Here is an 11,005-nt window from a genome sequence, read left to right on the forward strand (position 1 = left end):
CTCAGTTTACTCTTGTACAGTAGGCTAACAATCTCCATCTGAAAGGGCTGCTGTGAGGATTTAAGGAGTGCAGTGTAGATGGCAAGCTTTATGTAAATAGTCATCTTCTTTCCCACAAGCATTTACTCAGCAGTCCCTGCTTTGTTGGCTCTAGTTTTTGCTGCTTCTGTGATGAACATGATTGCCTCTTTTACATCTTCCCATGGTTCTGACAGTTCTCTTTCATCTCAATCTGTTGGTTTATCCGCTGTGACATGGAAATCAGGATTTCTTTGATTTCCTTGGGAATGTGAAGCAGTTATTAACTGAAATCTTATTCTCTTTTCTCAAGAGAATCTTCCAATATACTGTTACCCTCTATTCTCTGCTCTGCTCATTTTCCTGCTATGTGCTTTTCCTTTCTTCTTCTCCTGTAGAAATTGTACATACCCTTTGTGCTGCTTTTTGTTCTGTTTACTCACCTCTGGTTAATAGGGCCCATTTTATCCTCACCTAATATTGTCCCGAAATAGTGTGGGTAGAAACACTCTGACTCCCTCCCACATTTATCTAAGCATCCCTTCACTACGTCCACCCATCTGGAGGCCTGCCTGCTGACGCCTTTTTTTTCTATTTAGTCTCTGAGCCACCTGAAGAAGGTGTGGTAAAAGCGGTTCAGGGGCAGCCTTCCTCTATGAGCTTTATTTCTACCCTCTCTGAATGTGCTGTACATCTGTACTGCAGACCAGCTCTGAAGAGGTGAGGGCATGGTTTGTTTTCTGTGTTTTTGACTTGTCCCTCTGTTTGGGGGTGAGCAACCACTTTGTTGAGAAAGTTGGGCCTTTATTTTCCTGAGTCACCGGGCATATTTCTCCCAGGTCAGATCTGGTCCATAGCTGTGGCTAAGTGGGCTTGCCTCCCAGCCAGGTACCTCCCAGGCAAGGAAGCCTGGTCAGAGAAACAGTGCCATCATGTGGCCACTCAGCATTCTCTCCAGGCCTGCTCTCACTTCACTGAAGCCTCTAAGGCGGTGGGTGGGGCTGGTGGGGTCAGAAACCCAAAGGGTGTCTTTTGTTGTTCCTGTCACCCTCCCATCCTCTGCTCCCTCAGGGACTGCAAGCCCCTCCAGGATGAGGGCAGAAATCTGTCAGGCCTTCAGAAGCTCCTCACAACCATGCCCAGAAAAGAGACTCGTGACTTGGCTCCCTTGAGTTCTCCCTGTACTGGGTTTTGTCTTTATTCTAGGTCCTTTTTACTCTTCAAACTACCTAGAAAGATAGTCTTCGTAAATGTGATATAACACCACCATCTTCTTAAGAAATACTCTGGAAAAAATTGTGAGAAAGCAAAAATGCATCTTAATTTTTCTGTTTTCCTATTCCCAGGCCTCTTCTCCTAGTCCACCTTTTGAGGTATGCTGTGCCTGTAACCTTTGCCAGTATCCTACTGCAGGGCACATTCACACTGTCCCATCTCTCTTTTATTCTTCTTAAGATTTATTTTATTCATGAGAGACACACAGAGAGAGGCAGAGAGACATAAGCAGAGGGAGAAGTAAGCTCCCTGTGGGGACCCGATGCAGAACTTGATCCCAGGACCCCAGGATCATGACCTGAGCCGAAGGCAGACACTCAACCCCAGAGCAGGTGCCTCCAGACTGTCCCATCTCTTAAATGTTGTTAGTTTGGGGCCTTGCTTTGCTCTGAGCTTCTGGATTCAGGACGATCAGCACCTCGTAGGATGCCTGAGGATTTCTACTCTGGTCTTCTAGATATTAATAGCCAGGAGCTGTTTGATGGCAAGAATTTCAAGCTCCAATTAAGGTGGGTGCTGGAGTTACTTGTGGATGTAGCAGAGTAGTATCATTTGATGGCCTGCAGGTGGCTACCTCCCCCAGTTACCCACAAGGCTAGTGCATCTTGTCAGCGACCCCTTGGTGTCAAGCAGGACTTCTTTGCAGATTCCATCAATGAGGGCAGCAGAAGGGCAGTGATGGGCAAGAGGTGCTGAAATATTTGGTGCCCACAAGCCTCCTTGCTCCTTATTCCTCTGTTAGGTCCTTCGGGAGGGGTGCATTGGACCAGAAAATCTGGTACCCCACCACCTAGGACATAGGAGCCACTCAAAAGCGCTGAACTTGGTTAATCCTAGGAGATGGGGGAATCCCGGGGTGGCTCAGCGGTTTGGTGCCGGCCTTTGGCCTAGGGTGTGATCCTGGAGACCCAGGATCGAGTCCCGCGTCGGGCTCTCTGCATGGAGCCTGCTTCTCCCTCTGCCTGTATCTCTGCTTCTCTCTATCATGAATAAATAAATAAAATATTAAAAAAAAATCCTAGGAGATGGTGTGCTCTCAAGCGCGGGGGGGCGGGGGGAATTCGGAACACGCCCCTCTGCCGTTTCGGCGATGCCTCCCCCGGGCCGCGCGGTGGCGCTGTGGCCCCGCGGAGGCCGGGTGGCGCCGGGGCGCGCCGGGGCGAGCGGGCTTCCGGGGACCCTCCGAGCGGCGGCGGCGGCGGCGGGGCGGCCGCGGTGAGTGCGGCGGGCGGCCCGGGGGCGGGACGCCACCCTCGGGGCTCTCGCTGGGGGCCAGCCCCGAGCAGGCGCCCTCGGCTGCCCCGCGGCTTCCCCGGGGAGGGCGAGGCGGCGCGGGGCTGGCCGTGCAGGCCCGGGAGACGCCCCCCCATCCCCCCCCGGAGCCCTGGGCGCATCCCTTCGCCGCCCCCGAGCCTGCTCCTCACTTGCGCGGGGTGGGGGTGGGGCGCCGGGTCTGTGCTCTGATCCCGCGGGGTCCGTCTGCCCCACAGGCTCTCCCACCCGTCACCCTGGCCCTTCTCTGCCTGGACGGCGTCTTCCTCTCCTCCGCCGAGAATGACTTTGTGCACCGCATCCAGGAGGAGCTGGACCGCTTTCTGCTGCAGAAGCAGCTGTCAAAGTGAGCTGGGGCGGGGCGGGGGGGGGGGGGGGGACGGTGCCCGTGCGGGAGGACAGGCTCGTGCCGAGCCCCCTGTGCCCCCTTCCCAAGCGGCTGGTTACTCCCTGGCTCTGATCCTGGCCTCTGGGTTTAGCGCCCTACTCGCTGGCTTCTCCCAGCCACATCTTTGCTGTGCGGTTCTGGGCATCACCCGGAGGCTGCAGGGGCCCAGCCCAGGAAGGGAATGGCACGGTACCTGCACCAGGACCTCCGCGTGGAACCTCTATGCCCGAGTCCTTTGCAGCCGGCCAGGGACGCAGGGGGGCAGAGGGAGCAAACCGGGCATGGACCTGGTGGGGGTCAGGCCCTAGGCCCCTGCTCAGCGCTCATTCCCGTCCCTTCCCAGGGTACTTCTTTTCCCCCCACTCTCCAGTCGTCTCCGGTACCTGATCCACAGGACAGCAGAGAATTTTGATCTTCTGAGCAGCTTCTCTGTTGGGGAGGGCTGGAAGAGAAGGACAGTCATCTGCCACTTGGATATCAGGTGTGTATCTTGGTGCTCTGGGGGCCCTCATACCTCCTTGTGGGTTGGCAGGTGCGCTGGTCGGGAACCAGGACCGGCAGCCTCCAGGCTGCTTCCCAGGTCCCCACCGCAGCTGCCTAAAGTCGTCGCCTTCTGTTTCGGCAGTGCAGTCGGTGTGTACTGTATGTGGGACTCGCTCAGCAAACTCAGGTATGTGCTTGGGCCGAAAGACAGAAAGATAGAGCAGGTTAGGCAGTGAGAGTGTTTGCCCCGAGAGCCCATGGAATGTGGGAAGCACACTTGAACCTCACGCATCTCTGTTCCCGTGTGCATCTCATAAGATCTTACAGCGACTATGATCCTGGTGTTTAAAGTTACTTATTTTTCTTTTTTTAAAAGATGTTTAAAATTTATTTACTCATGAGAGACACAGAGAGAGAGAGAGAGAGAGGCAGAGACACAGGCAGAGGGAGAAGCAGGCTTCATGCAGGGAGCCCAATGTGGGACTCGATCTCAGGTCTCCAGGATCATGCCCTGGGCTGAAGGTGGTGCTAAACTGCTGAGCCACCCGGGGTGCCTTTTCTTTCTTTTCTTTTCTTTTCTTTTCTTTTCTTTTCTTTTCTTTTCTTTTCTTTTCTTTTCTTTTCCTTTCCTTTTTCCTTTCCTTTCCTTTTTTTCTTTCTTGCTTTCTTTCTTTCTTCTTTCTTTTTCTTCTTTCTCTCTTTCTTTTCTTTTTTTTAAATTAGAGAGTAGGGGCAGAGGGAGAGAGAAAAATCTTAAGCAGTCTCCATGCTCAACACAGAGCCTGATGTGGGGCTTGATCCCAAAACCTTGAGGTCATGACCTGAGCAGAAATCAAGAGTTGCATGCTTAACCGACTGAGCCACCGGGCACCCCCAAAGTTACATATTTATCTAACAAAGTTACCGAGATGCAATTACTTCACTTCGTGTATAACTGAAGATTCAGCTGTCTCTAATTTATGACACCAGAGGGAGAGCTGGTTGCATTGTGCTTCTTCAGAGTTGGCATTCAGCCTCCTTTATATTGCCTTCCTATTGTATTTTCAGGGGTCATCTTGGCTTTGGTTTTGGCCTAATGCTGACTTGAGAGCCTCATGCCTGAATGGCAGGTAGCTCCAGTAAACCATTGTCCTTGGGGCCCATGCACTGCTCTGATCACACCTCCTGTTCCTGCTCCAGGTCACCCAGTTCAGATGGACTCTCTGGCTCCTGCCACCCTCCTGCCTCTCAGCCTGGCAAGTACCGAGGTCCTCGGCCCACCTCAAACCAAGCACCTGCTGGTCCTCGAGGGACGCGGGCTGGCCGGGGTCATCGTGGACGCAGACCGGACCAGGCTTTGTATGTGCCCCGAGTACTGCGCCGGCAAGAAGACGGGGTACCATGCTCTACCCCAGGGCTCAAAGAAGACGCTCCAGCTGGTGAGCTTCTGGAGGAGCCTGGGAATGTTGGTGCTGGGGACCTCAACTCTGTTCCGGACCCCCCTGTGTTGATGACTCAGGCACCTGTGGACCCAGAGGGCCCAGACCAACACTGTGACAGTGAGCAGCTACTGGACCCGCTTGGCATTGAGTCCCCACGGCCTGAGAGCCACTCAGGGATGGGAGATGGGTTGGAGATGGCCACACGGCTTGGGTCCAGTCTGCGGCTGGACTTGGAAGAGGAGAGTGGGAATGAGGTGGAGAAGAGCCTGGCGGCAGAGGAGGAAGACGAAGAGTTGGAAGAGGAGGGGCCTGGCAGCTGCTCCAAGGTCGATTACAGTGAGCTGCTACAGGAGGTGATGAGGCTCTTAAGCCCAGAAAAGGGAGGGCGGAAGTGAGGTGGGTGTGCTCCTGGGTGGATGGGGGCACCAAGGGTCCTGGCAAGGAGGGGTGGGGGCTATGCTGGCTGAGCAGGGCTGGGTGTTGGGTGATAGGGGGCCCTTTGGAGACGGAGGGGCAGTGGGACTTGCCCGAAGGAGCAGGGACTGACAGTGGAGGGGACAAGGCTCAGGATGTGTGGATTTGGGTCCCTGTGCAGCCATGCAGGAGCTGTTTGACAAGCTCCTCTCTGGGCATATCATTTGTTTTTCTGAATTGCTCTTTCCCCATCTGAGAAGCAGATAATAATACATTGTTTCACGAAGTAACAGATGGGGGGCATATGTGGAATTGCTTCCTAAGGACTACAGGCCTTGGTCATGAGAATGATTCTTCTGCCTGAAGTTTTGTGTTACAAATCTCATTTCCTTGGAACTGTGTATCTGCCTCTCAGAGTGGCTAGGGTGTTGGGTTGGGAGGGTGGGCATCTTTTATTACTATGTTGTACATGAGGAGTAGAGGCCAGATAGACTTGCTTAACATCCCATTGTTAGTAAAGGGAGGAAAGATCCTGGACTTGCCCAGTTCTGTCTCTTACTATGTATCTTTGGGGGAGTTACTTAGCTCTTTGATTTATAGTGCTCCTCTCTGCAGAGAGGGTGTATGGAGTATGGTTTTCAGGGTTCTATAAAACATAGTGCATGTAAATGCCAGTTACCCAGTGAGGACTCCATAAAAGTAAGTTACCTTCCCTAAAACTCCTGCCTCTCCACCTTCAAGCCCATCCTGCCATCACGCTGCCTTTCCCAGACTCCTGCCAGGTGTGGCTCCTGTGGAAAGCCATGTGTGGTGCTCTCCTCTCTGCCGTGTGAGCCCTGCTTCTGCCTGCAGGCCTCTGGTTTTGAAGCAGATGTTTGGAGCCCTGTGTGTCAGAGCTCCCCTTGCTAAAGGGTGTGATCTCTCTCAGATAATAGACAACCTGACCAAGAAGGAGATTCAGGTAGAGAAGATCCATGTGGACACGTCCTCCTTCATGGAGGAGCTGCCTGGAGAGAAGGATTTTGCCCATGTGGTGGAGATCTATGACTTTGCGCCCACACTTAAGACTGAGGATCTGCTGGCAGCATTTTCCGAGTTCCAGTGAGTGCTCATGAGGCTTCTGGGAGGCAGGGGAGGTGGGTGCTCGCCCCTGGAGAGGAGCGAGGCCATCACTTTGTGGTTGGGGACACTTGCCTGCCCGTCCCACAGTATCAAGCTATCTGGAAAGAAGGGCAGAAAGTGGATGTGGTTGCTCTGGGCTACATATTCCTGCTGGCCACTACTGTACAGAAGAAAAGAGCTGGGTTTTTAGTGGTGGGCATGTGCAGCAGCCCTGGATCTGGTCCTCTGGCACTCAGCAGCAGCTCTCCATCCTGCCCCCTGCGTACCCACATGTCTGCCAGGAGCCAGGCCCCCTGCTGGGATGCATGACCCAGGAACCCCACTGCCTCCTGCCTTGCTCTATGTCCTGGCCACCCAGTCAGTCAGTCAGTCTACAGACTGAGGCCTCTTTCTGTGCAAGAACTGTTTGTGCAGTGAGCTAGAGCAGAGTCAGTGTGGAGATGGGCACCAGGAGAGTATGTTGCAAGCAAAGACTTCTGCTTCCCCAAATTTCTTGGATCTAACTCCAGTCTTTTCTCTGATTTTCTCTCTTTTTTTCTTTTCTTTCTGTTTTTCTTTTTTCTCTCATGCTCATTTTCCTTTCTCCAGCTTCCTTTCTCTTTTCCTGTTTAGTCTCTCTCTCTCTCTCTCTTTTTTTTTTTTTTTAAGTTTTAAGTTTCTACATCCAACATGGGGCTCAAACCCACAATCCTGAAAGCAAGATCACATGCTCCACTGACAGGTGCCCCTCCTGCTAACTCTTTTAAAAATCCCTTTCTCAGGGTGTCTGCATGGTGTAGTTGATTAGGTGCCTGACTCTTGGTTTCAGCACAAGTCATGATCTCGGAGTGTTGAGATCAAGCCCCAAGTCAGGCTCTGCACTCAGTGTGGGGTCTGCTTGGGACTCTGTCTCCCTCTCCCTCTGCCCCTCCCCGCTACTCACTCGTTCTCAAATAAGTAAAATAAAAATCCTTGGGGGAAAAAAATAGAAATCCTTTTTTTCTTGGCCTTGTTTTCTGACTGCTTCCCAAACTGCCCTCCCTTGCCTCTCTGAGCCTGAGGAAGGCTGAAGGGGTAGCTTGGTGCAGCACACTCATCTGCTCTCACTCCCTAAAGGCATGGCCAAAGTGGGGCACCTGTGACTTCTTCAGCTGGCGTGAGCAGTGCCCATAGAGAAACTGCTTCTGGCCTCTTATCAGCCCCAGACTCAGTGTGGCCTTCTTGAGCAGTAGAAGAAAGCTGATCAGAAGCAGTAGCACTGACCTCCTTCTTTTAGGTTCTGCTCCCCTATCCCCAGTACATAAACCCTTTTATAGCCACCTTGGATGCCCTTGTCCTCACTGTGGTGGTAGCTGTGTGCATTCTCCTTCACCCTTGGCACCGTGTTCTTCGAGCTCTTTTGAGTCCTGTCTTCCTCAGTTCTAGGAATCTGGTACCCACCCGATTAACAGGGGTGATACTTGCCTTTCTGAAGCTAACCGTCTTTGAGAAAGTTTGCTGCAAGGGGCTGTCTCTTTCCCAGGGGAGATAGGAGCTTGTCTTGGGCCCATAGTGTTGGAGGATTGAAGGTGGGAGGGGACGCCTTTTGCAGAAAGGGTTTCGCCCCTTGCTATTGTACTCACTCTGTCTCCTCTTCCCTGGCACAGAGAGAAGGGTCTCAAGATTCAATGGGTTGATGACACACACGCGCTCGGTGTCTTTCCCTGCCTGGCCTCAGGTATGCAGTTCATGGTGGGCTCGGCCCTTTCTCTGACTGCCATTGACAAGGGAAGGATCACCCATGTCTAGGGTGCAGGCTCACCTGTGCAGGTGGACTGGTAGCCACGCCCAGCCGGCCCAGTCCAGAAATCAGAGGCAGCAGAGTAGGCGCTGGCCAGGCCAGCTCACACTCTTTCCTGTTCAGGTCAGAGGTTTCAGATTCAGGTGATGTTTACTGAGAACATGTTACAGGCTGAGCTCTGGGTGCTTCCACGTGTTAAATGAAATCATATGAATGTGCTCTTTTTATAGGTAAAAAGCCTTTAAATACTGGCAATTTCATATGGTTTGTTTTTTTTTTTAAAAAAAAGATGCGTTTTTACCCAGCTTTCATAGCAGCCTCAGGAAGTAGGTCAGATGGTCAGATAACTTCTATTTTACAGGTGGGGAGACTGAGGTTCCAAGAATGTAAGTGGTCTGTTCAAGGTGACGGAGGGTCTCAGTATCGAGTCTGGGGACGTCAGCCAGGCGGGTGGCAGTAACTGCAGTGCACCTTCCCCCTCTCGGCCACTTTCCCAAGCTGCCCTGCCTCCCCCTGCTGCTCACTTTGGTGTGTTTTTCAAGACTCCTGACCCCTTTAGCTGGGCTTTTCACAACCACAAGCTTCTGAACACCAGAGCAGGGAGAGGCTGTAGCTGCTGTTAGCCCAGTTCTCAGGAGAGCCCGAGGTGTTGAGGGAGCAGGACTGGGGCCTGGGGGCTGCTGCTGCCCCAAAGAAGTAACTGACTGTGGGCGGGCAGGGTGATGGCCACAGGGTGCATCGAAACAATGAGCACTGGGTGCAGCGTGGCCGCGGCTGCCTCCTGGGCGTTCCCAAGCGATGTGTGAGGAGCAGGTCCCGTCCGGCCTCAGCTTCCTTGTGTGTAAAGGGGTGGCTTGCACTGCCGCTCTGGCGTGCCATGTCTGACGTGCTGTAGCCCAAGTATTCTGTGGGCAGAGTGCAGCAGAACTCTGGGCAGTGAGGGCATCCACCGGGAGGGTCTTGAGTAGGGGAAGGGATAGAGTTTATCTGGAGCTCCTGGGCTTTTGAAGGTGGCAGCCTGCTTTCACTGACACAGCCTCGCTGCTATGGCTCCTAATGGGCCCGGGGTGGAGCACGGATGCCAGGCTCTGCACAGGCTTCTCATCTGAGAGCACAGGGGCCCTGTGCAGCTTGCGGGGGCTCTGGGGGTGGGTGAGGCCAACTGATGGCAGTGTTGTCAGGGCAGCCATGTCCCTGAGCTTTAAATGGGTACAAAAAGGGGCTCTATCAGTTTGGGGTGATACATGCATTCCTTGGCCCTGACGGGACGCTTCACCAGGAGAGAAAGGGATGGCTCCAGATCTGTTTTCTTTTCGTAGCTGCTGAAGCCCTGACCAAGGAGTTTCCTATGCTCAAGATCCGGCCCCTCACGCAAGGAACCAAGCAGTCAAAGCTGAAAGCCTTGCAGAGGCCAAGTAAGGAAGCCACTTGTGTCCTGATGGGAAGGCTGTGAGTGGGCAAGTGTTTGGTTGGGCAAGGTGGGGCCTTCCCTCCAATTCATTCCTTGTCCTTTAGCTCTCTGTCTGAGGCCCACTGGGCACACCCCAGGAGCCGGGGGTGCCCAGGAAGAGGGGCCCCCTCAGGGAGAGCTGTTAGCCAGCTGCTCTGTTCTGGGCTTGCCCTCCTGTGCTTCCCTCTTATGGCTGTTGCTCAGGGAAAAGCATGGTCTTTCCTGTAGGACCATGGAAACCATATTTTACAGTGGGGCAAGAAGAGCTTGGATCTTGGGGTCAGCCCTGATTGTGAGCCTGCTTCTGTCACTTATTTAAGTTCACCTTAAGGAAAAGGTCTGTCAGCCAGTTCCTTTCTCTGTAAAATAAACAGATTATACAGGGTAAACTGGAGGGGTGACTAAAACAGCCCGGCAGACCTGCCTGGAGCAATGGGGGGGCGTGTAGAAGATGCCAGATAAATGAGAGCTCCTCCTTTTTCCTCTTCTCCCTCCTGAAATCATGATGAGGGATTTTAGAGGCCAGTTTCTGTGGTGGCAAAGTGGCTGGCAAGACTGGCCCAGTAGAGGCCCACTGGGGCCATCCACTGCTCCTGTGGCCCATGTAGCCTTTGCCCAGGCTTGAGGACAGTATCTGGTCAGTCCAGAAGCTCCAGGTGTCCCATCTTGACTTGATTTTCTCCCAGGTGGCCCAGACAGGGAAGATGCAGGGGTGGCAGGATTAAGCGAGGACCCCATGGGCATGTGGCCATGCTGTGGGCACAGCTGGGCCTTAGAGGTTGGCTCACATGGCCTCTAGGCTGCTGTCGCCGGGAAGAGTGGTGGCCATAGCCTTGAACTCAGGTCCTCATCCATGGGGCTTTCTTTTAGAGCTCCTGCGTCTGGCGAAGGTGAGACCGCAGACCAATACAGCGGTGGCCAGGAGGCTGGTGGCCCGGGCCCTGGGGCTCCAACACAAGAAGAAAGAGCGACCTGCGGTTGAGTCTCCTACCTCCCTGAGGCCCTGAGGGGCCCAGCAAGCCTGGATTGGCACCCCCAAGGACTAGACTGGTGCCCCAACACCACTAGCCTTTCCTGACACTAGAATAGCCCTGTACTGTTTGTTAGGGTGTCCCTGTGGGCCGTGGTGGGCTTTAGTTTGATCTAGTTCCAGAAGTTGAGAAAAAATAAAAATTTGAAAGTTGGTTCAAAATGAGATGGTCTGCGAAGGAACACTAGGGGGTGCTGTTGGTTTCCCATTTTAGACCTGGGGCTGCTGAAGAAAGGGGGGTCTAGATTGGCCTGGAGGATCCCAGCAGGGCCTCAAAGGCATTTTTGCCCAGTGTTTACCCAGCTGGGGCGGGGGCGGGGGGATTGCACCTGTTGTGTGACACCTGCTCAGTCTCCTCTAACAAGTCGGGCAT

The 11,005-nt window shown here is 53.6% G+C and overlaps 1 protein-coding gene across 1 annotated transcript; it reads left to right on the plus strand.

The window, feature by feature from the left end:
* The first annotated feature begins 1,719 nt into the window (after positions 1 to 1,719).
* On the plus strand, positions 1,720 to 10,794 carry R3HCC1 (R3H domain and coiled-coil containing 1). Its single transcript, XM_072722101.1, has 9 exons — positions 1,720 to 1,802; positions 2,427 to 2,508; positions 2,784 to 2,911; positions 3,297 to 3,434; positions 4,616 to 5,210; positions 6,200 to 6,372; positions 8,019 to 8,089; positions 9,472 to 9,567; positions 10,473 to 10,794. The coding sequence occupies exons 1-9, from the start codon at positions 1,720 to 1,722 to the stop codon at positions 10,607 to 10,609; spliced, it is 1,503 nt and encodes a 500-aa protein (XP_072578202.1). The 3' UTR covers positions 10,610 to 10,794.
* Positions 10,795 to 11,005: the final 211 nt, after the last annotated feature.

Source organism: Vulpes vulpes, chromosome 9, assembly GCF_048418805.1.
Source record: "Vulpes vulpes isolate BD-2025 chromosome 9, VulVul3, whole genome shotgun sequence".
In the NCBI taxonomy this organism is placed as follows: Eukaryota; Metazoa; Chordata; class Mammalia; order Carnivora; family Canidae; genus Vulpes; species Vulpes vulpes.

What these genes read in the sequence shown, in the direction of transcription:
- R3HCC1 (XM_072722101.1), top strand. Translation starts at nt 1,720, where the DNA reads ATGCCTGAGGATTTCTACTCTGGTCTTCTAGATATTAATAGCCAGGAG. An exon ending in AATTTCAAGCTCCAATTAAG is followed by an intron (nt 1,803 to 2,426) that starts GTGGGTGCTGGA and finishes GGCCCCGCGGAG; the next exon opens with GCCGGGTGGCGCCGGGGCGC. An exon ending in GCGGCGGCGGGGCGGCCGCG is followed by an intron (nt 2,509 to 2,783) that starts GTGAGTGCGGCG and finishes TCTGCCCCACAG; the next exon opens with GCTCTCCCACCCGTCACCCT.